This window comes from Cavia porcellus, unplaced genomic scaffold (assembly GCF_034190915.1).
Source record: "Cavia porcellus strain 051 isolate PalLab524CR breed Dunkin Hartley unplaced genomic scaffold, mCavPor4.1 scaffold_11, whole genome shotgun sequence".
NCBI classification, from domain to species: domain Eukaryota; kingdom Metazoa; phylum Chordata; class Mammalia; order Rodentia; family Caviidae; genus Cavia; species Cavia porcellus.
The window spans coordinates 41,664,718-41,689,216 of record NW_026947494.1 but is presented as its reverse complement, the minus strand read 5'-3'; the positions used below and the strand labels follow the sequence as shown (position 1 = coordinate 41,689,216).

At 36.3% G+C, this 24,499-nt stretch overlaps 1 protein-coding gene across 2 annotated transcripts in view; it reads right to left on the bottom strand.

Annotated features, from left to right (window-relative positions):
* Nucleotides 1-1,025: 1,025 nt before the first annotated feature.
* Itga2 (integrin subunit alpha 2) overlaps nucleotides 1,026-24,499 on the bottom strand; it is a 95,674-nt gene continuing 72,200 nt past the window's right edge. For both annotated transcript variants that reach the window (XM_063258132.1, XM_063258133.1), the window contains 13 exons: nucleotides 22,452-22,562; nucleotides 21,809-21,891; nucleotides 21,259-21,400; nucleotides 20,041-20,133; nucleotides 19,409-19,485; nucleotides 19,241-19,324; nucleotides 15,345-15,447; nucleotides 14,079-14,189; nucleotides 12,911-13,015; nucleotides 11,016-11,129; nucleotides 7,852-7,941; nucleotides 5,403-5,519; nucleotides 1,026-4,667 (listed from right to left, as the gene is read on the bottom strand). In XM_063258132.1, coding sequence (XP_063114202.1) covers nucleotides 4,587-4,667; nucleotides 5,403-5,519; nucleotides 7,852-7,941; nucleotides 11,016-11,129; nucleotides 12,911-13,015; nucleotides 14,079-14,189; nucleotides 15,345-15,447; nucleotides 19,241-19,324; nucleotides 19,409-19,485; nucleotides 20,041-20,133; nucleotides 21,259-21,400; nucleotides 21,809-21,891; nucleotides 22,452-22,562 — 1,311 coding nt within the window. In that variant the 3' untranslated portion in view covers nucleotides 1,026-4,586. The remainder of the gene's footprint in view (nucleotides 4,668-5,402; nucleotides 5,520-7,851; nucleotides 7,942-11,015; nucleotides 11,130-12,910; nucleotides 13,016-14,078; nucleotides 14,190-15,344; nucleotides 15,448-19,240; nucleotides 19,325-19,408; nucleotides 19,486-20,040; nucleotides 20,134-21,258; nucleotides 21,401-21,808; nucleotides 21,892-22,451; nucleotides 22,563-24,499) is intronic.

Sequence of the window (24,499 nt, the reverse complement as noted above, 5' to 3'; positions counted from 1 at the left end):
GTGTTCTTTAAAATAAATTTGCACAAACCTTAAATGAAAATTAGAATCAAATTTTACATCATAAGATGTCCAATCTTTAATTGTCATATTAGTTTAAAATACTAATGGGTTATGATGAGAGGAATTTTTTAAATGGTGTTTGCAGTTTTTAAAAGATAATATAAATTTAAAACATGAATTGCCTTTAAAAAGTGAATAAACAAAATTATTTTATAATTAACTACATGGGACAAAGTAATAGCTTTAATACAGTTGCTTAGTACCATTTCCTATATTACTATGAAAAACCAGCTAATCTTATTTTCTCTAACATTTTCCCCTCATATTGGAGAATGAACTAAGTCTTTACACTGAGCTACATTCCTAACTCCTGCTCTCCCTCTCGCTCTCTCTCTATCTTAATGGTGAGAAAGGGTCTCACTAAGTTGTTAAGTTGCTCAGGCTGGACTTGAACTTGCAATCCTCTTACCTTTGCCTCCTAAATTATGCCCAGCTCCAAGTTGTATCTTAGTACATGTGCTGCCAAAGTGAGCACTCTAGGTTGTATTTTATTGAGAGATAGATACCAAATACACTAACAGGTGATTGCTGCCCTAATGAGATGTTTCCTCACATTGAGGTGCTGAGGAGGCACGAGAGCACACTCGATTCAGGAGGCGGTGTTGGTGCACTGGCACAAATGGCAGTGCACATGTGTTCCACTCAGCTTCGCAGTGGTCTCCCCTCTGTATGGCGATGAGAGTCTGTGATCCTGATATGTACCTTTGAATTCTTCAGCCCATCTAAATTTTTAAAATATTTAGGCCCTCAATATATTTTTGAAAATTATATTTATTAACTCTACCTGTGCATCTTGTAGCAGTTAGCCTGTTTTTTTTTCTTATCAGACAAATCCTATGTCTAGTTACATCCCTAATCCTCTGAAATTGAATCTTGAATGTATTCTGAAGCCAGATAAAGCCATTATAAGATATATATATAGTGCAACGCATAACCTGTAAAAATTCACACCCAGAGAAAGTCACTTTATTTTCAAGGCAATTTTAATAATGTCATATGAAGAGTGGGTTTACATTTACATAAAAATTTTCTGTTTGGTTCTTATGAGAAAAGCTACTAATTGATCTGGGTTGATTACTTCCAATTTAATTTTCATTTCTTAGAAATCGAATTAGTTGTTCAACTTGATGTACAGACATACATTCACTTTTACAGTTTTAGTGGAAAGGAGACAAAGTACACAAAAAAGCAAATTTGATATCCAAGACCTGTGCATTATTTATGAAGAAAACAGGACAATTTTTCTAAAATGCAACAGTTTTGCAATATATACATTTATATTATGACTTCACCCGCCAAAATAAATCAAGTGCATATGATTTTTATATTTACATGATGGCTACATTTTTATTTTTTAAAATTACTGGTTAATATTTTCACCTGATCCCATGTTTACCTTTTGATTTAGATATTTAAGTTAAATTTTCAAATGGGTTAAAATGAGTATACTCACTTTATGTACATGAAAAACATAGTCCTAAAAAGCTATGTATAGAATTGCTGCATACGTGCTAATTGAAATATCAAAGATGTATTAGGAAACTAAATTTAATCTTGCCTTTTTAATGATGTCTTAATTTACAAGATTTTCACAGATGGGGTTATAGTTTATCAGGATAGTAAATATCACACCTTTTAGAATAGCTTTCAGTGTTATATGTGTGACATAATTGGCTTTAGTTTTTTTTTTGTTTATTCACAGTTAATAGATAACTTTAACTATTTTACAAAAATAAGACTGCCAGCTAGAAAAATGTACAGTTAAGAATTTCAATTTGCTGCTAAAATGAGTAATGCACAATTTTCAATCTCAGTGCTATGTCTTCATCAAGCTCTGTCACTATTTTGTAATGCCTGTGTGGCAGCCGTGCCTGAAAACAGTTTAAAGTTTATATCATATTCTATACAACTTGTTTATATACCATTTATGAAATGGAAATTATATGCTTAAAGACGTCACTTTTTTAAAAAAGTGTGGTTGAATGAAACATATAACTTGAAAAGTGTGCAATTTTTATTTTTTCTATGAATACTTGACGTTGCTTAAAAGTGCTTAAGAAGTACTCCTACTGGGAGTCACTTGGCAATGTCTGGAGGTATTTTATTATTGTCATGACTGAGGAAGAGGATGTTACCAGTATCCATTAGATATAGGCTGGGATGCTGCGAGATAACCTTTTACTCCCCCAAGTAAACCACCTGACCCAAAATGACAGTTTTATGAAGCCCAGAAAACCCTACGCTAGGGTGATAAATGGTTAGGAAATAAGTGACTAGCGCTTCAGCCTAGCAATCCAACTGCTCCATGGAAACTGTGACACAGGCAGATTGTGGCAAGGATAGCCCAAGTTCTCAAGCTCAGTGTGTGAAGTATGCGGCCTCTACCTCTTATCTAAGGGAGGTGAGGCAGGATCAAATAAAAGGGAAAATGTATTTTGTAAAGTACACTGGAAAACTAACAGTAGTTACACAGTTTATTAAATATTCTTTATCAACGTGATGACTAGTCTATTTTTTTAAAATAAAATTTTGTTGGAATGAAACAGTGAATCCACAGCTGTTAAAAGAACTGGGCTCTGGCTCACTTAACTACAGAAAATACCATGCTGTTTTTGCTATAAACCCATGATATTTTATTTTTTCTCTTGCTTTGTCGGGATAGTTGTGTATGCCCACTCAGAGGCCAGGCCAGCCCCACAGTCGAGTCCACACATAAACACATGGGCAGATTCCTGTTCTCCTCTGATTTCTCAGAGAATTGTCTGTACTATAGGAAATTGAGATCATAAACGTAAAAGTATCACTCCTGAGTTCCAACCTAGTCTCCCCATTTTATAATGAGGACACTGAAGTTTGCAGAATTAGAGGACTTGTCTGAAGCTTTATAGTGTCCCAACATGCAGTGGTCCCTGTTGCCCTTTCCCATGCCCCTTTCCTCAGAGTTATCCCTAGAGAATGTGCAGGCTCAAAAATGGAGACAAAAAAGTGGGAAATGCTGGTGTCCCTCAAAATATATCTACTACAGTATAATTTTGGGTGCTTGTCAAAATGCAAATTAGGGGGCCTCATCCCAATCTGACCATATAATCTCAGGAGTTGGAACAGAAGAATCCATCTTTTAAACATGCCCAAGTGCAATTCAGTCTTCTAGAAAAAAGAAGCACAGCAGATGCACCTGCTAATATTATGGTTTCTGATGCCTCAGCCATAATTTCTTGCAAGTTCCTAAGATGTTTTACCTTATTCTGTTTATACTGCCTGAGAGTCCAGCATTGAGAATTTTACCTAGTCTCCTTTTCTTGTTTAATAGTAAACAATGGCCTCCTAAAGTTAAGGAGCATATATAGTAATTCTCACAGGTGTGCGGGAGAGCTGATGGTAAAGGAAGGTAGATGACCACGGGAGAGGAAGGTGGGCTGGGAGCTTCTGTCACACAAGGCACATTGGGACCGTGAGAGAGTGTTCAGCCGGGGAGCAGAAAGGTTGCAAAGAATTTGCTCATCTTTTAAAAATTCATCAAATTTCCGCCAGCCAGCTAGCCAGCTCCTAAAAGAGAACTGTTGTGCATCCATTAAAGGAAGTTTCTTGTCCTTCCCTGGGCTTCCAGCAGATAGGATTTCACCATATATTGGTTATAGTACAGGATATAAGCAAAATTTTGTTCCATTGCTTCTAAACTGTCCTTCACCAGTTTAAGTGGAGATGTGTTTAGTAGGAGGTACCCTTAAGAGGAAGTATTGTCTATGCTGCTTCCAGTTATTTAAGCATATTTGGACAATGATAGCAAGGTAGGAATCTGAAGAGGTGGCCATAGGCCAAAAGAACCAATAACAAATTTTCACTTGTTATAAATAAAATTATCACTTAAAAGTGTAATCTGTTCCCACTCCGGATGAACAGCATAAGTTGAAAACAACCTGTGCAAATTTCGCCACTCTTGTTAACATTACCCATGATAATTTTATACATATGTAAAAATATCCAGCATGATATATAATACATATTATACATATAGTGTATACATATAATATGTATTATGTGTAATGTAATATGTATTACATAATATATTTTATACATATAAAACTGCTGTACATAACTATATTACTATATATTAATATTTATGTACAGTATGTATTATTACATATATACTTTTAGTTTTGCTGTTTAAATCAAACATTTTAAAAAAAGCATTCCCCACCCCCAAAATTTGAGAAAGTGTTACAATTTAATACTTGCGTACCTGGAAACTTGTTTCCAACACAATACATTAGAATGTAAATCCTGGACCAGCCAGTTTAAGGGTTACTTGTTTTTTGTCTCTGTAAATAATAAGTCTTTTGCCCTTTTTACCCCTAATCCTCATAATTTCTTCATTCCAAACTGACAGCAGTTTCTCTGAAAATATCAGGTTCATCTACCTATTAGTGAAAAACTTGGACTTAAAAGGAAGATCCATCCATGACAATAGCATATCCTGGCTGGACGCCGACAGTTCCCAGTGTAGTGGCGATTGCCTGCCAGATCACTCAGCTGTGGAGTTCTGTGCTCTCATCCATCTCATCTGGATTTTTCATCATTTTTTCATATTTTCTTTTGAAGAAGCCCAACTGTGAAGATGAAGATATAGTGTTACCACTCTGTGTTTGACAATTACCCTGACTCGAGCACTGCTCAGTGAGTACTGTATCACATACAGTTACCTCACACTGCACCCAGTGAGTGTACACAATTAAAAATGACATTTCTAGGACTTATTTCGTATGAAGACTTTGACATTCTTTGCTACCAACTACTTTTGAAGCACCTATGGGAATCCCTAAGGCTCTGGAGAAAGTCCTGAGCAGACTGTTGAATCTATCTGTCATCCTTTTAATGAGGAAATTTATAACCAGAGTTCAAAACTGCACAAAGATAAGTTTCTGCCTTTTTTTTTTTATAGTGCTAGGGATAGAACTCAAGGCCTCACACATACTAAATACTCTACCACTAAGCTATACTCCTAGACTTTATTTCATTTTGAGACAAGTTTATGAACTTGGAATCTTCCTGCCTCAGCCTCCTGAGGATCTGAGATTACAGTCATGAACCAGCATTTTCAACTTAGAGTCTATGTGTCTGAAGCAAAATAAAATGTCTAGGGTCATAGAAGGAAGGAAAATTTTTTTAAGAAAAATAAAATCAATGGGCTTCCAAAGGCATGAATGAGAAAGTGTAAACAAATTTATATTTCTTTTCCCCATAATAGAGGAGTACCATATAATATTTAAAATTGCTGTTTTGTAAAGGAATTTATGACCAGCTTTCAGGAACCCTGCCTTTTAGAATGAGAATTTTTTTCTTACCCTCCATAAGACAGAAACCAGAGCTGCAAGCAGAAGAATGCCAGCAATTACACTGCCCACTATGACTCCTGTTGGGACTTCAGCCTTCTCATTGGGTTTCATTATCATGAGAGGAATCTGAAAATACACATTCACACTTCAGTTATCAAATATTTACAGTAAAAAAAGGGAACGTTGTTCGATTCTGTAATTCTATAAATAAACATCCCGGCTCTAGAAAGGTGATGTGATTCCTCACTGTGGTGAGCATTATACAGAGAAATTCTTTGAGAAAAAAACCTGCAAAATTTAGATAAAGAGTGCACATTTTCTAGGTTTTTCCCCTTGATTGCATTAGTATTTTATATCTGTATCATGCCTGACAATCCTAAGTGCTTTGATTATTTGTAAAGTGGGGACTTTAGTGTCTGTCATCAGGTGAAACAAAAGGGCCTTGGGGAGAGAATTGGAGCAACCTAGCTCAGCACTGGGGCACTCGGGCTTGCGGCAGTACTGACTTCACCTAAGCCTCACTGCAGGTTGGTAGCAACTGCTGGAAAGTAGAAATAGTATCTCAGTGCTCGAGCTGACCTTTGCAAAAGTGAGGAGCTTGTTCGGAGGATATTTATGTCTCCTCATGCCCACTTCCTGAAGTCTTTGTGGTGCTGTAATGGAATGGCTGCCCTAAGAGTTTTAATAGCAACATTGTCTATTCTTTTTCTTTTTTCCTTTTCCTGTAATTGGGGAAAGAGTCTCAATCATTTCCTTCAAAGGATATTCTTAAAGACCTATATTTTATAGAAAAGAAGAGGACGATCTCTTATTTATTTGACAGTGTTAAATTTCAGTGGCGAATGAGCAGCTGTATTTTACAAACTTTGTTGAGCTAAACTGGAAGCTGGCTTGCTGACTGGATTTCTCATTATTAAAAATTTCAAAAACTAAAATATTTTTAGTAAGTTTAATAATAAAAGTTGTTTCAAATTCCTATCAGGTTTTCTGTATTGGCAGTTATATGCCTGCTTCTCTTTCTCTGGCCTATGGATCTCTGGAGTCATGAGTATAAAGTTTGATTTTTCAGACTTTTAAGTAGGCCTGGGATTGAAATAAATGTAACTACTTTCCTATAGGAAAATGTCACTTTATTATGTAGAATCAAAGCAGTATTTAAAAAATTATCCAAATTACTATTTGGATTCAAAAATATTTTTATAGATGCAATTAAATAAAAGTTGGCTTCTGTTTATTAGTATGAGAAAACGGGAAAAATATATTGGGTTCATTAAAATTGATCACTGGACTTCTCAGTGAATATATTTATGACTGCTTTCTAAAAAGAAAAGTCCATAACTGAGTGTTGCATATTTTTTGAAAGTTGCATTGTTCTAAATGAGCTTTCAACAAAAACGTACAGTGCTTTCTTCCCAGGGCTAAATTCAGAGCAGTTCAAATGTGAAGTCTGCATTTCCTTTGGCTCTATTTCCGACTTTCCATGCCAGTCTCTGAAGAGAGACCATGGGCTTTCACTGAGTTTCCTAAACTGGAGGCAGAAAACCTTTGTCTGTTGTGTGGACTCCTTTTCTCCGGGGCAAGAGTGGGATGGCACTGCTGTGAGCTGTATTCTCAGGCACTGAGAGAGGCAGGCAGTTCACAAGGACACCGGTCTTTTAAGCAAGACTGTGGGCTGGAGCTGTGGATCAAAGCCAACTGCCAAGTTGAACTTGGGGGCAGAGTCATGAACTCTCGTCCAACCTTGAACAAAAGCTGTGAGAGGAAAATGCCGAGAGCTCTGCCAACAGATTAGGCATGGAAGTCCCGCCATACCGTATCTAAAAATGGCATATGCTACCCAGAGTGTCAGTGCAAAGGAGAGTGGTCTGTGCCAGTTTCTGGAACAGAAATGCTTTGTTTTCTGTAAAAAGCACACTTCTCTGAAGGACCATTTCTATCAACGGGAGCATTATAGTTTTTTAGACTGTAAGACTTGCCACACTGTGACAGTCTGCTTGTAAGATGTACTATTAAAAAAAAAACCTTCAATAATAAATGACTGATTTATTAAGCATGCTTCGGTATTTCTTAAAAATACTCTAAATACAATTTATAATTTAAGTAGTCATAATGTAAAGCCTTCAGTCTAGCTGGTTTTATACAAGCACAGGGGAAGAAAGAGCAGTAGGGCTGGTGTAGGGCTGGAGAAGAGAGAGGCAAAGGGCATCCCTGGGAAGACGAAGCCCTTTTGTTGAGCCTTCTGTTGGATCATTACTTCTTGGAAGGCCAGCATGGGGACCTGAAGTGGGCATTTATATCACTGAACTTTCTGAATAGCAAACACCCTTGCCAAACACAAGAGATGTTAGATTCACAGAGTTTCAGTAAGATACTTCCTTATACGCAGTGGTAAGAAAAATGATTATCTGCTTCTATTGAAACAGAATGCCTTTTGGGGGGAAAGATGTGGTACACTCACCGTGACAGTGTTTTCTTCAATCACATATATTTCAGGATTATAGGTATTGATTTCTGCAGCTGCTGTCAGCTGTACTGTCTGGAAAGTGGACTAGAACACACAAGAAAGAAAATACTTTATTGTAGCAGCAGAAAACCTGACACGTTTATAAGTTATTACCTGGCAGAAAGTAATGAGCAAATGAATGCTAATTGTGAAGACACAGGAACTTCTGTATAACAGGCCTACTCAGCAAAAGTTGCTGGACCACTTTTAAAACGTGCACATGACTGGGCTCAGTCATTAAACAAACCTCTAGGGTGAGGTCCAGACCTAAGCCAGTTAAAACATCTCTGCAGGTGATTTGACTTAAAGAGGCTTCAAAATAAGGGTGTAAAATCAGTGCTTTTAATTGAGAAAGATAAGATTTTTTAAGAAGTTCAAGAGGTGATAGGCATTTACATGCAGCATTTTTATATTCTTACCTAAATGAACCACATATGGAAATGGAAAATCAACATTTAAAAGATAAGACAATTTTCTTTTGAGGTACAGATGCATTACATAACACTTTAAAAAATATACTTGAACTTTACCTTTTGACACATTTTATCATATCAGGAGTAATTTCACATTTCCTAACTTAAGTGTTTCTATGAAATTATACTGGATATATGAAGTAGGTGTGTAGGAAGGTCATATATTGTATGTTGACATGACTTGTAATTTACTAATATGAAAATATCTTTACACATATTCTTCACTCTATTTACAGAAAAGAATATTTTTCAATGGAAACATTGATGTATTTACTTCGCTGTGGTTGTTCTCTTTGCAGAACAAATATTGGGTCTGATGCTTACTGTCACTCAGATTTTAGAGCTGTTTCACATGTTCTAGCTACTAGGACTCAGTTTTTCTGGTTACTAGGGCACAAGATTCAACACACTCCATGAAGTCATTTGCTAAGCTGTATCTAGCAGCCAGAAAGAGAATATATTTCCAAAAAAATGAGCAATTTATTTCCTTCACACTAGCTGAGTCTCTGGTTACTTTTAATTGCCTCAAGATGAAACATTGCTTCAGAAGTTAACCCTCAGCACGGGTCCCTTAAATATATACTATGTGGGAAACATTAAGGCTATCAATAATGATATAATTTTGTTTTTAAAGAAAGAGGCAGTTAAGTGAATGCATAGCTGAAAGATACATTACAACACCGCTAGGCCTGCACTCCAAAGGCAGGCTCTTCCAAGTACACGATATCCTACAGGTTTAACAAGCAGAGGTAGGCAAACCAGCCATGGGAGAACCAAGTAGCGAGGCTGCCAGCCTTCACCACAGCTTCGTACAAAGGCATCCACTCAGTTAGGAAGGCTTTGTGATAAAACCACTTGAAGCCTTTGTGATAAAATTACTTGAAATGTTAAGTTAACTTGAACTATAATCAGAAAAAGAATGGCAGGAGAAGGCAGCACATCACTAGGTTCTAATAGAGAAAATAAGATAAATATTTTAGACTGGATCTCACATGTGGTCTCAGAAACATTTCCTTTGTTATTGAAACAGCTGGAAACCAAGGGCGTGGTGGCAAAGGTAACCTTTCCCAAAGAGAGATGATGTTTGAGACTTGAGCTTCAGTGACTTCTCAGGGATGTTTTCTCAGTTTAACCAACATAATCATGTTGAAAAGGATAAGCAATATACTTTATGTTGGTTTCTGAGAATGAAACTGCTGCTTCTAAAAACTGTTCTAAAAACTGTCTTTTAAAAACGTCTTCTAGTTAAAATGCTATAGCTTTAAATAAACTTAAGAAAAACCAAATGCTTTCTGCAGAGCTGGCAGGATTGTGTTTTGATGTGGAAAAGTCAGTTTTCCTTCCCATTTGGCAAAGTTTCCTATGAAAACACTTGTTCCTCAAACTCACAGAGCCAAAAACAAATTGGTGAAGCTGAGTACCAAGCTGCTGCAGCTAGGCACTGCTACAGCAAACAGCAGGCAGTCCACCTTAGAGAACTCTTCTTCTCAAGGCCTCAAAACAAATGCAACTAACAAGGAGAAAACAAGCAAGACAGAAAATCAAACTTCTTATTTCGTTACTCCTCCAATTCTGTATTTTTTTCCCCTGACCTTTGAATATTCCTTTTTTATTGCATCTTCATAAAAGAATATTGCTCATATTTTGGATTCAGGGAGAAGTTACAAAGGCTGTCAGTCTTCTAATCTTGCACAAAACTCCATGGCAAAGAATAATGGTTTTTGGAAAATACATGAAAAATACAAAGTAGAATATCATTCTAAGAACCTTGAGAACTGATTTATTTGTTTAAAAAAAACAAAGCAAAACAAAACAAACAAACAAAAAAGAAACCAAGAAAGTGAAAGTCACACACTATCCCAAGGTTTTAGACTAATTTGTATTTTACCACCTCAATCAAAGCCAGTGTTGGCAAATGGAATGGCTAATCACTAAAGCACCAGATTTAAGCAGGCCTGTCTATATGCATAGTTTTCACTCTAGATGGAAATTCTGGCTATGCAAATCCATAGTGAAATACTGCTATAGTAGCCACATGCTTACCCAACAGAAAAACCACACTGGCATTGTTTAGCACTTCCTTCAAATTTCGCATGGGAATTGAAATGATTTAAATGTTGTGTCTGACTGGGTTCTCAGCAGAGGGAAGGTAAAGCAAGAGAATAGAGGGTTATTGCTAAATAGGAAGATGGATCCTTTTGCTAGATTTGTCTCCTGGGTAGTTTGAGATCCATCCAACAATTAGATGTGACCTCAACCAGAGACAGCTGCATTTTGGTGGGGGTGTGGTAGAGAAGACCTGGAAAAGGAAAATGTGAGGACTGGGTGGAAGATAAAGCAGATGCCATCTGTAGTCAAGAGTAGCAGAGGTGATTTTGTCACCATTCTGTAGATACTGATGGCTGGCATCTCAGAGACCTTATGAAGCAGACCTTTTGATGAGCTCCCCATAGATTCCAAGGCACAGTCAGATCAGGTGAGCCCTGGAGAGGGATGGCAGCACACTGCCTTCTCCAGTAAAACTGCTCTGGGTTACTCAGCCACCACCATCAACCAGAATGCTATTTTGTCCAAGGGTACAAACTCTTTGACAATGAAGGTATATTTCCTTATCATTGATGAGTCCAATCTGATGCTGATACTTACTGCAGCGAAAGTCCTGCTCCAAATTCTGGTGGACACATTAATGAAGTATTCTTCTTTTATGTCAAGGTTTTTGAACATGCAGATGACATCACTACAGGAAGCAGTTCTGCAGTCCTTTCAGATTAGAGTCAATGGTGAAGGAAGAGAAGGTTAGTATGGGTGTAAAACAAAAATGAATGCTAAAAGTTTAAAAAAACACATAACCCCAGTACTGGGAAGGATTTAGGGAAACAGGCAATCTGATGAACTGCTTGTACTTATAATCCCTTCCAAGGGATTTTGGTACTACGTCATAAAAATTGCACTCTTTCTCCCAAGTTTTTTGTATTTGTATAGACAACTTCAGGAAACAAACAAACAAACAAAAAACCTAGAAGTGTGTGGAGCAAATATACAACTGTGTTAACTGTACTACTAACAATAGTAATAACAAAACACAGTCACTCAACTTGCTAACAATGTACTCATTAGGTAAACAACATTAAAAAAGAGTTATAATTTAATCATTAAACCTAACCCTAAAGATACATTGTTTAGATTTGAAAAAGTTGGTAGTAAAAGAATTGTGATTATTAGGAGTCTGGGAGGAAGAAGAGATGAACAGTTCTTAGAGCACAGAATTTTAAGGGTAGTGAAACTATTTTTATGATACTACAATTGTGGATACATGTCATACATTTTTCAAAATTCGCAGTGTGGATTTTTACGATGTTGACAGTAAACCCTCAGATAAAATGTGGAGTTTGGGTGACAGTGACGTCAGGACACCTTGTAACAACTGTACTACTCTGGCTCAGGACTTCGACAGTGGAGGACACCGAGATTATGTAAGGAGAGAGAGTAGATGGGAAATTTTTGAGGATTCCACTTAATTTTGCTGTGAATCTAAACTTGCTTTAGAAAAGTCTGTGTTATACCAGCCCATCTCCGAGGACAAAAGGTAACATGGCCCATTGATGCAACAGCATGCATATATATATCTCTAAGTGCAGTAATGCCATTAAATGAAGCACAATTTTATTCTATTTTTCTGCTTCTTTTTCATCGTTCATAAAATTAAACAGTTGTAATGAAAGGTTTAAACCAGGAGAATATCACACAGTATTTTTGATAAGGGAGAGTAATTGAGGGTTTATTGTTTACTCAATATTTACTCATTTGACTATTTACTATGTGACTTAAACATAACCCAAGCACTATGCTAGGATGCTAGACTAATGTCTTTCCCTAAAGGGAATAGCTCAGGAATAGAAGGTAATACGATATTAAAAGGCAGAAGAGGGTAGCATATTTAATAATTAAGTAAAATTCATCAGCTGTGCATAGTAATCTTACTTTTGTAATCTCAGTACTAAGGAGGTTGAGGCAGGAGGATCAATGCAAGTTTAAGACCAGCCTGGGCTACAAAGCAAGCCCAAGGCCATCTTGAACTGCATAGTGAGACCCTCTCTCTCTCTCTCTCTCTCCCTCTCTCTCTCTCTCTCTCTCTCTCTCACACACACACACACACACACACACACACACTCACAAAACCAACAACAACAAAAAACCAGTCATCAGTGGTTAACTTGCAGGGAGACTTGAGGTAAGTATATGCCCGTTCATTCACAGCTCTGACACAGTTTTTAAGTACAATATACAAACACAGTTATTTCACTTGTATCCTTTTGTTATCAAAAAATCTGGACATTTAATGTGGAAGTAATGGTTTAAGTAATAATATAATAACCTAGATTTGAGAATGTATTTTCTAAATCTTAATTCATATAAGCCATCAAAAGCAAAAAAATGAGAAAACTCTGTGACACCAGATGGTTGGAGAAAAGATCCTTGATTTCAGGTAAAAACAAACCATGAACTCCTGGAAGAAACTTCAATTGTTAATCTGTTCTTACCAATTCTTTTACGTGCCGAAAGTTTTCCCTCTTGAAAGATACAGAAGAAGAGGTCTGACCCAGTTTTAGTGGATTTATTTCTGCTTTACAACTGATGTCACCAGCCTAAAAAGAGGAACCTCAAATCAGATTTGGAAGCAAAATGTTTTTATGATGTTCTTTTCTCAAGTTAGGAAATCTTACTGTCATCTGTCGGAGAAGGGAGAGAGGATCTGTTAGGCTCTTTCCAAGAGCCCAGACCTAGCCAGACTTCCTGTGACCACTGATATCAACCATTGTATTCAAATCTTACAATGTGACTTGATAAAATGGCCAGGTTTTATAGACTGCTATGGCTTAGATGTGTTTTGTGATGCAAAGTTCACTGGAAGCTTAGTCCCAATGAGGACAGTGTTGAGAGGGAAGGGGACCTTTAATAGTTGGAGCTTATGGGAGGTCTGCATGTGAACTGGGAGCGTGTCCTTAGAAGGGACAGTGGCATTCCAGCCTCTCTCTAGTTTCTGATTTGGTCATTGTCTCTTTCTTCCCTTTCCTCTTCATTTTTTCCCTTCCTATTTCTCCTCCTCTTTCCCTTCCTCCCCTCCTCAAGCCCATGCATGGGCTTTTCCTACCTTCCACCATGAGATCCTCACTTGAAATGATGCTGAAATAATGTGCTTGAATCTCAAGGACTGTGAGCTAAATCTCTAGAACTGTGAACTTTAAAAAGATGTTTTTCTTTAGGAAGGTATCAAGGCTCAGTTTTCTTTGTAAGAATGCCAAATGGTTTCCCACATAGCTCATATGTAATAAGATAAATTTGTAATGCAAACACACTGTGAGTGATTAATTCAGGGTTATTTTCTGTGGAAAGGTTTAGGATTTTGATTTCCAAGTCTTGCCACAGGAAGACACCATTATAAGATGAGCACTAATACATTTCAACCTTTGCCTGACCAGACAAGGGATTTTAGAACAATTTTTGCTCTCTCTATATATCTAGACTCAGACATTCTTTTTAAAAATAATATATTGCTTCTAATATGAAATTAATGATAGTTAATTGGTACCTGGGATGCATAAGTATTATCTGCTGTTTTTCATCTACAAAATGTCAGAACTAATCATCCCAGGTGGTTATTTCCATCTTGAAAGTGCCCATTTTTATAAGCTATTGTGTTATTCTTACCTGGTCCGTGTGTATGTCAGTCAGGTACATCAGTGGGTTCTTTTCTTTGGTGTACTGAGGAATGTGGATGATTACAGATGCCATGCTTACTGGGACAAGTCCTGTCGTGACCTGTGTTGGGAACAAAATGTTCTAGAATCACTACGTGGTGTGATGCAAGGCAAATGATTAATAGTTCCTGTGCTGATGAGGGGCAACTATAAAGTACAAGTGATCAGAGATATGACTTGGGCAGAGAATCTCTCTCTGCTTTAATTTTTCTCATTCATATAACAAAGTTAATCAGAAATTCAGTAGGTTTGTGCTGGTAAACAAGCTGTTCTCACTGATGGGGATTTTCTTCTAAGTGGCAGTGCTTGTGCCTTGCTGGCTGTTAAATTTTTTAAACAACAATTACTACTAATAATTCTACTCTCATAACCAGTCTGGCAATTAAATAGCATAAAAGCACTTGATATAATGGCTTATACTTATTACACTCTATAAATGCTATTTTATTTTGCTGTGAATCAATTAACTACCCTACTAAAAAATGTGGCTACTGGATACCCTTCATACTTTATAAATTCCTGTATCTGAGTAACAATTCAAGATTCTTTTATAATTTTAAACTTCACAAAATTGCAGGTTGTAGCCAGGAAATAGACTCGTAGGAAAGGTACAAAAGTAAAATGGTTTTAACTCAAGGTGATGGATGAATTCTTTTTTACTTTCTAGAGTTTTCATATTATTGACATGCTATGAAATAGTAATTTTTTACAACTAAATGTCTTTTTATGTAATTGATTGTTTGTTTTGGATTAATACTTACTCATAGATATTAGAATTTGACTCAAAAATATTTTCAGATACTAGGCCTGGAGGTGTAGTTCAGTGGTTGAATGCTACTAGCATGTTCTTCTAGCATATAAATATATATATATTTTCCCTAATTACCTAGTCCAGCACATGTAAACTAAATGCCAACCCCTGTTCTTTACTTATCTGTTTTCCCATTGGTTCTCAAAGTATGGCACCTGGGTTAGTAGCATTAGAACCATGTGGGAACTTTTCACAAATATAGAATTTTTTAGACCCATTCTAGACCTCTCAATTACTCCAGGGGTAAAGGCTAGCATCTGTGTTTTAATGAATTTTCCAGATGAGGCCCAAGTTTGAGAACTATTGGTATATTTTGACCTCATTTAATTTTCCCCTTCTCTTCCCAGACTAGTTTTTTCTTTTCCCTTCTTCCTAATTTTCCATCCTTATGAGAGACTTACCAACCTTAAGAGAGAAGATGAACTTTGGACCAATATCTTCAAAATTGTGCACGACAGAAGGAACATTCTTATCCGAGGAAACTTCATAAAAATTTATGTTGGTGGATCTATTGGATATTTGTAAAGTCAATGCTTTTAGTTCTGTTGTTTTGAAGTTTAATTTCTTTTATTTAAGTATTTTCTAGCTTTCATTACAAATAAAACAGTTTATTTTTAGTTACAAAAGCACCGAATGACTATTCTGCATTAAAATCAACTTTTTTAGCTCTCTCATGTGAAAGACAATTTGACGTACTTGTCTTTCAGTGTCTGATCAGAGGCTGGGAAGGATGGTGGCGAGGGAGGGTAGAAAGAGGCTAAAAAAGAAAATACAGCTAGAAGTAGTAAGTTCTAGTTTTACAGCGTAGGGAGGTAACTATAGTTCACAGACACCTTTCATACATTTGTAAATAATTAGAAGAGAGGAGCTCAAAGTCTCCAAAGATAAAGTAATGACAAGGACAAAGAAATTCAAATTGCCCTGATTTGTTAGTACACATAAAATATACATATATTGAAATTGTATATGTATACTTAAATATATCATACCCCATAAACATGTAGTTATTTTTTGTGTCAAATTTTTTAAAAAAATTAAATAATGAATATGTTAACTATCTCTTGTTTTATAATACATTCTATACATTTTCTGAATTATCACTCTGAAATGCATGTATCTGTATGTACTGTCAAAGTTATAATAATAAAAGTCTTAAAAAGCACTAGATGAAACCAGTAGTTTGTTATGGTCTATGGTCTAGTGCATGCTTTTAAAACTAAGACAAATTCAAGATACATCCCTTTATGGCCTTTCTGCTGAGATTCTGTGTGTTATATACTTGTGAGTTGTCAAGTGTCTGAAATAACTATAAAAGTGTTACTTTAGAACTGATAGTGGAACTCTCTCCAGGGTTGCTATATTAACTGGTATTTTAATGTACTGGACACTGAATTCTTGATGATTGGACAGGATACATGGATTTATAAGCCAGGGCTTTCCTATTTGCTCTGGGAGAAACACAATGATGGGTTATTGGGCGTTAGCTCCTGCATTATTCATTACTAGATGCCTGTGAAACAGGATATACAGTCATTTTATTAATCCTTTTTCTTAGCTATTTCTAGTTCCAAACCAACTCTAATGCTTTGGCTCTGAATTTCAGATTTTCAAATTGGCTTCTTCCACTAGTAGAGCCACCTTTAAGATGATCAACCCACAAATTTTATTAGACTAGACTTAAAGGCATTGGACTGATCTGGACCTTTTTGCTTGAGATAGGCAACAAATGTCTGCAAGCACCTTTGTCAAAGAAACTGCCATAGGACCATTCAGACTGGTATGAAACTCTTGAAGCTCTGAGGTTGTATTCTAACCATGGCAGTTTCTTTGGATTTAAGGGTGTGGAGGAGCAGGTAAGCAGGAGAAAGAGTCTAACAAGTACTATGAATATCCTTTCCATTTATCCTTTATAAACCATTTATTGGGAAAACTAACTAGGATTTGAAATAGCCATTCTGGCTGTGTGTGCATGGATTATTCTCTTTGTCTACCGAATGTGTTTGTGTTAGTCCCTAAGCAGGACCAGTTTATAAACTGATTAATATTTTCTGCTTTTTGAATTATAAATGGATTTAATGATTTTCTACTTGTTATGGAAGTTCTCCTTAAGTTACTTAAGTGACAGTGTGTGTGTGTGTGTGTGTGTGAGAGAGAGAGAGAGAGAGAGAGAGTTTAATATATACTCAGCAGCCACAGCAGTTAGCTGTATTCAGAAGGAATCCCATTACAAAAATAATTCTACCATCACAATTTCTATCATCATATTCATACAATATAAGTGCACATTTATATAGTACCAAAGTAGTAGCTAAAGGATATACTCAGTTACTGTGTGGGGCTTTTTCTTAAGTTTGAAAAAATGTTGGTTAAAAATGTTTTAAGCACTATTGCTCATGAAAAAGAAACTGCAAAACAACAACATAATGTCAGAATGGCATATAAACTATAAAACACTCAGAAATACAATAAGCTAGATATGTTTGGCTTGATATGAAAATTTTTCTGATTACATAAAACATGAAATATGAATAGTATTTTATTGTTCCTCTTGAGTAAGCAACATATTGGCCCACAATTGTGTGCATGCATCTATGAGTGTATTCCATACATACATCTTAGTTAAAGCAACCATATGTCTGAAAAGTAGTCTCAAAGAATCACATTCAACATCCATGCATAATATCACCAGGGAGGAGAGAAGAAATGACTAGTTTTCATTGTGCATCTCTGTTTAATTCTGGATTTCTATCTATGGGGTATATTTTAATGTTTTTCTTTTAAGGAAAAAATCTAGAGAATTATTCAGATGTAGGAGGAGATATTACAGCTTTTCATAATTCTCTATATTAAATTTTAAAATACATGCTTTAAAAAACATTGTGGTATACTGGAATGCAAATTACCATCACAAAAATACATAGTTAAGATGTCAATAAAGAGTGCAGTCCCATTTCAAGTTTATGTTTATTTCATATTAAAATTTCTGGGGGAAAAATTGGCCATGATGGCAGAGTGGGTGACGAGTAGGCTGTGATAACAAAAGAATTTAGAAGAGAAAGAATTAGCATAAGTGAGAAGGAAATATTTAGGCAGTGTAGTAATACAAATCTTTGTGCCTGCAGTTGATTTCAGCATTTAGCAAGCGGGAGTCCTTTGAAATCTGCAGTTACTGATTAATTTTTCAGGGATGGATGACTTGAGTTGTACTTTGTTTCCACTCTCCCATTTGCCATTCACTTGATACAGAGACATTCTTTTCTTCTTTGCTCATGTGTCCCAGACAGGAGGACATAGTTTTCTTTTTGTTTTTGCTTAGTGATTTATTGGATGTTCTACATAATGCTTTTAGGGGTTGGGATGATAAAGTAGGAGATAGCAAAGCGAATTGTCATTGGGCTTTAGAAAATATGACATGTTTTCCTGGGCCAATGATCTGCACAGAGAAGCAGCATGGGTGCTTCACTAGGGAGAGAATACTGGCTGCCCACGTTGGAACTATGCATGTCCTGTGGCCTGTGCACCTGCGTAGCAGTGCCCTGGTGTGCCTGTGCCATGAACCAGTCTCACTCTGGAAAGCTAAACTGTTATTAGCCTACTGGCACCTGTGGGATTTGCATGCTATCCAATTCCCAAGGCACTTGTTCCTGGGAACAATTCAAAATAGCAGGCATATACTTGTCTATAAGATTTTAATTGCTGCTTTCAGGTTTACTTGCTTTGGTAAGGCAAGAAAACAGAATAAAGCATTTCTTCATGGTTGATATCCTTTGGAAAATCTCTCATTTCTTCCTAGTTGGAAAAAAAATCCTAATCTGTTATGTCAGAGATTTTCTACTGAGAAGCTAGAGCTGATCTAGTTTCTGTATCTGACTATGTGATGTGTCACTCTATTCAATATCAGTTGCAGGCTTCCCAAGTGCAAAGCAGGGTACTGGGGCCCAACATCCAGAGATGAATATATTGCCGGACATCTCATGTGCCCAGTAGGAAGTAAGAAAAAAAGTGCTAACAACTGGTAGGGTCCTTGAGTCTGTTTTAGCTTTCAGAGAAAGTTTGCAGCCTTTCCAGAGCCTGGAGAAGAGGTTTCCTGTGGTCAGTGGGAAAGTATTTTTCCTCTGTCTTTCAAAGCTGCTTTCAGTCAACAAATCTAAGTGTCACTCAAGATTTTCCTAGGTTCTGATCTGTCTGTGGATTCCTGGTTTAGCTGGCAAGGGGAAGACACATTCTTTAAGTCTGGATGTGCTATAAACCAGCGTGGTGTCATTGGCAATGGGCTACTTACTAGGACAGGCTTTGCTTACCTGGTTAAGTGAATTTCAGCATCGTACAGGAGAGGAATTTTGAGGTTGACTGAATTATCTGCCTTGTTTGCTTCCTCACTTTCACTATTGAAACAAACATTAGGAATTACTGAAAGTGAAATATTATATAAGCCATTGATCATCATTAATGGCTTCATCTTGTCTTACCTGAAAGCTTGGAAGCTGAAAGATGCCTGATTCTGAAGGTTTTGAAGATTGAAGTCGAAATGAATAGTGAATGTCACCTACACATGAAGTTAAAATTTATCAGTCTATGATGCTTCATACCCAGGAAAACAAAAATAGTCTCCATAAAAGCAAACTGACTTCAATCTGATCCTGAATTTTATTTTCCTTAACCTTTCAACTTTGTAGAATATTTTGGTTGGTCTACCTTACTCCAGCATGCTTCCTTTAAAATTAGGAAAGCTTAAATTTCAGCAGACAACTAGAAGCTATCCAGCCACACATATTTGTTTGAACTGCAAAGCTTTGTGGAGAGATGAAATTTAAATAAAGGGGATTGAGAAGTGATCTCTGTGACTCTATGGAGTCACAGTGTTGGTCAACATACTGAGACAAAAAGAACTTTGCATGTTGTGTGTGCTTTTGTGCATAAACTGCATTAAGGAGAACAGAACTTTATTATTAATTTTAAAGGAAATAATTTAGTTATGATGAAACTTTCTCTAAGTATTCAGTTGGTTATTTTGTGACTGCTGTCAAGTGACAACAAAGAAGATGTTGTGCTGAAGTATAGCTAAGTAAGCATGCATTTTAGGATGACATGGAAGTTGTACCTGTTGTTTGCTCTTTAAAGCAGGATAGCCCACGTCACAGGTAACAGATCTCTGAGATGAATCAACCTGACATATTACTTCAGTTCCATCCACCTGAACAAGACCAAGAAAGGAATTATGTTAGTCTATAATACATATATATACGCACACACTGAGAGATATAAAGAGACATTTATCAAGAAGATCAGTTCATAGTGCATTAGTCTATTGTCCCCAAAGCTTTGAAAATCTTTTACTCGCCAAGTGGCTAGCATACTATTTTTCTACAGCTAACTCTAATGATACACTCTAATATCTTTAGACATTTTGGCTTTAGACAAGCTAAAGAATTAAAAGTTTAATTTCCTCTCCCAAAGTAAATAATCATTCTCATAATTCAGAAAAAACAAATAGCTTTAATCTAGTATGTAGAAATCTATCTTTCTCTTAATAGTTTTGAAATTCAAGAGAAGGAAAAAATCATATTGGTCTTTGTATTTCAAATAGCTCGACAAATCTTTTTCTTAGTTTTTCCAAGTTTTCTTTTTAAGGAAAAGTCGCTTGGCGTAAGACATTTTAATCACTAAGGTCGGGACAGAGTGAGGACTCCAAATCCATTGAGTTCACATTCACTTGAAATGGAAAGAAATCATTTATTAAATCCTTGAATGAAGGAGCTCACTTGGAAAATGGCTTTTCCTTCTTCTTTTTTGTTTTCTCTCTCTCTCTCTCTCTCTCTCTCTCTCTCTCTCTCTCTCTCTCTCTCTCTCTCTGTGGCTAGGGATAGAGGAGGAAGAAAGAGCCTTCTGGTCAAGTTCCTTCCTGGGTTAGAGGTCAGGTCAGTGTGACCGCCTGCTCTGCTGGAAAGCATCATCTTGGCAGCAGCCAGACCTGTAGTTGCAAAGTTCAGACTGAGTGGCTCAGAGCAAGTGGACCACATCTGTGCTGGGCCACATCAGCCTCAGTGCACAGATGGCTCAAGAAGAGGTACAGGTGTGTCTGGCAAAAGAGTGCTCAGGGTGAAGGAAAAGGTGACCCAAGCTGTGTGGTGTAGATAAAGGCATATGGCCTGTCTCTTCATGCGGCTTTACTAAATGGAAGTCACACGCTAGGGCTGATTGTTCCCAGTGTTACGGTGCCTCTTAGACCCCTTAGAGGACTGGAGGGTTGAATTTAAAGTATGCAGTAATTGAAGCAAGTAGGAAACCCGACAGTGGTGTTCTGAGTTTTGTCACGTACCGGCATGGAGTACGAAGCAAAAAACAAGTTCTCTGAAAAATTAGCAACAATTGCAGTGTTGTACGCACTTTCCCCTTTGTTTTTCAGTGTTACTGAAAATGTTAACATTTTGTTTTGGTTGCTGACAATATAGGACTGTTTTCTGTTAAAATGAAAAGGAGAAAAAGAAAAAAAAAGGCCATTAAATTAAAACGAAAGAGAAAGGCCAGTATTTAAAAACTTCCTTCATTTAAGAAAACTTGTTTGTATCTATTTGCAATATTGAAAAAATTGCTTAATAACAAAATTTATCTGCATTTAAAAATGACACTGAAACATAAGTACATGCAATGGCACTTTTTCTTCATCTCTTTTAATTACATTTCAGGGGAAAGAACTATACAAATACCAATAATTTTATATTTCTTATTTTGTACTAGATTTTAAAGGTCTTTAGTATTACAAACATTTCTTTTATAGGAAAAAGATCTCTGTAAACATTCATTTCAAAGAAATAATCTATGTCACTTTTATTTCTACATTTTACATTAAGTTTTAAAGCAGAACATACTGAGTAGCTGGTAGCTGTTGGACATCTAGAACCAGATCAGAGATGCAAATTCCATCACCACCACAGTCTTTGTAGAAAGGAATCTACCAAAAAGAAAGAGAGAAAGTAAAAAGATAAGAAAGAAAATGATCATATATTTATTTCTGGATTTGAAAAGCACGATACAGAGAAATGCATACAGTGTTATTTCACTTAGTAGAGTTTCCAACAATGGAAAAACCAAAGAATATTTAGGAATATCTATGTGTTTAGCAAAACCATTAAGGAAAGCAATGACAAATGTTAAGTTCAAAATCATGTCTTATTTAGGGGAGCTGGATTAAAGTGGATGTGATGGAGGGGTAATACATACAACTTCATAGGCATTGGCAATATTTTAAAGTGAATGGTAAGTACAACTTGTTTACATAAGTTTTTACATTTAATTCTTCAGCTCTAGTGGCTACAGATAAAGCAGTAACTAAGAAAGACAAAATCTTCTACCTTCATGAAATAAACCTGCTAATGAATCTCACGTGCCGTTTCCTTTAGAAAATGAAGATGTTTAAGGCTGTGTCCTAGGTCCTAAGTATCTTTAAACACTATTGCAGTGACAATAAGATTTGTTACTTAGTAAAACTGCAGGCAGGCAAGAAACACTTACGCTGAAGACCTTGACAGTGTCAGAATAGGCTTCAAGTGCAGGGCTGGAACCAGGGTTTTCCAAACTGATGTCCACACGTAGATCCAAAGAGTTGACAACATCAGAGGGTTTCTGTACACACACACACACACACACACACACACACACACACACACACACACACACACAGAGTGACAGTGAGAGTTTATTAGGGCAACGAACTTTTAAAGCAAGAAAACAACCACAATGTGTTTATAATTAAGAACACAATATTGTTTGAATGGTCGCTCTTTTCTGTCATAATTCTGCTGTCAACCTTAAACTACTCAATAACCTAAAGAAACTTGATTTCAGCAAAAACCTGAAGTAGCGGTTCTTAGGGAAACTCATCAATAATCTCATTATTTATACATAAGTAATTATAAGTATTTAGATGATATGTTCAGCTTTTAATCTTTAAAATCCTCCTATGCAAGGTTCAGGCGCCTGAGTTATTGGCTATGTCTTTCCAATTCCTTTTTCTAAGACTTAAGAGCCCTTAGGTGTCCTGACCAATCCTCTGGAAGGAGTCAGTATGACCCAGAAGGGAAAGTGCCCAGGATTGGCTCTCAGATAAGGGACAAATATACTCCCTTTCTTATCAAGATCTGACTCTGCTCTACAGAACCACACAAAGATGAATCCTGTGTCCTAAATCAAGCTCCCCAAGCGCCCCAACCTAAATCTGACCATTGTGAGTCGTGTTGCTCCTCCATTGCACATGAAGATGATGCATATACACAATTAAACACAGCCCTGTCTGCACATAAGTGCTACTTCTGCACTTAGTGTCTGTATAGAGGGCAGAGGATTTGCAGCATTCTAGGAGGCACACTCTTCTTTCAATTTTTGAGGGTTTTGTCTAATAAAAGGCATAAAAATACCAAAAGAAGAATTTCATCTAGCAATCATCTTACAGACCTCTTGCCAGTTCTTGTCAGGAAAGAATACTGTCTACATTAGAAATTAAATAGAACTTAAAAATTGCATTTGAGAAGTAGTATTTTCATTGACTATTGAGCCCATTTCCTGGCAGAATTTGTTCCTAAATTTCCATCCCCCTGGTAGGCCTGCCTACGAGTTTCCTGGCTGTGAAGAAGGCTTGACACAGTGGATGCACTCAACTGGTATTGATAGAAAATACTAAATAGCATTTTTAAAAAAAAGAAAATAAGCCAGACTGTCTTGAATTCTTCACAATAGATTACAAGTGTAATTTGATCCACTAGTGGGCACAGGACACAAAAGAATGACACTAGCTTTTTCACATCAAAGAATCTGTGTATTTGGGACTCAAACAACAATAACAACAATAACAAAATCCAGTCCTTCACATACAACAAACCTTTAATTAAATAACCAGCTTTAACTTGTCTAACCATTGAGTTGATATTTTCCCAACTTTTATTCTTAGTATTTTTTTGAAGTGTGAGCTCTGTATAACCCATCCACATTAGGAATATCTACAGTATCCCTTTAACCTGCATGTTCTTTGTTTCTTTAAGCTCAAATTTCTGGTAGTGGGAACTCAAGAGTCCAGATTTTTATAAATTTTTTTTGGCAATTTCTATGTACCTTAGCCTGTGAGAACTGTATTAGGAAAATACTCAAGCAGTTCTTTTTAAATTAGTTTCCTGATTAAATTACACTTTCAAATATTTATATGTGGTTGCTAAGGGGAAATATTTTATATAGCTTATAAAATAAATTTTCAGTTGGAAAATTCCACCTGAGAAGCTTTTTTCCTATGTGGGAGATTTTCAGAATCCCTGGGAACTGTGGTAATTATAAGATTAAAACAAGTAATCTTTACCTCATAATCCACTATTATTCTTATATTAAATCATCAGTAGAAGCAACAATTGGAATTATCATTTTCAGTTGCATAAAATAAGCATTTTTTCCATGGAAAAATATCAAAATGGAATCTGTTATTAAAGTTCACCCTGCCCAACATTTAAGAAATCATTGGATTTTCAATTTCCTTATGGATATTATTTTTAACACTTTTAATTACAATCCCAAATAAA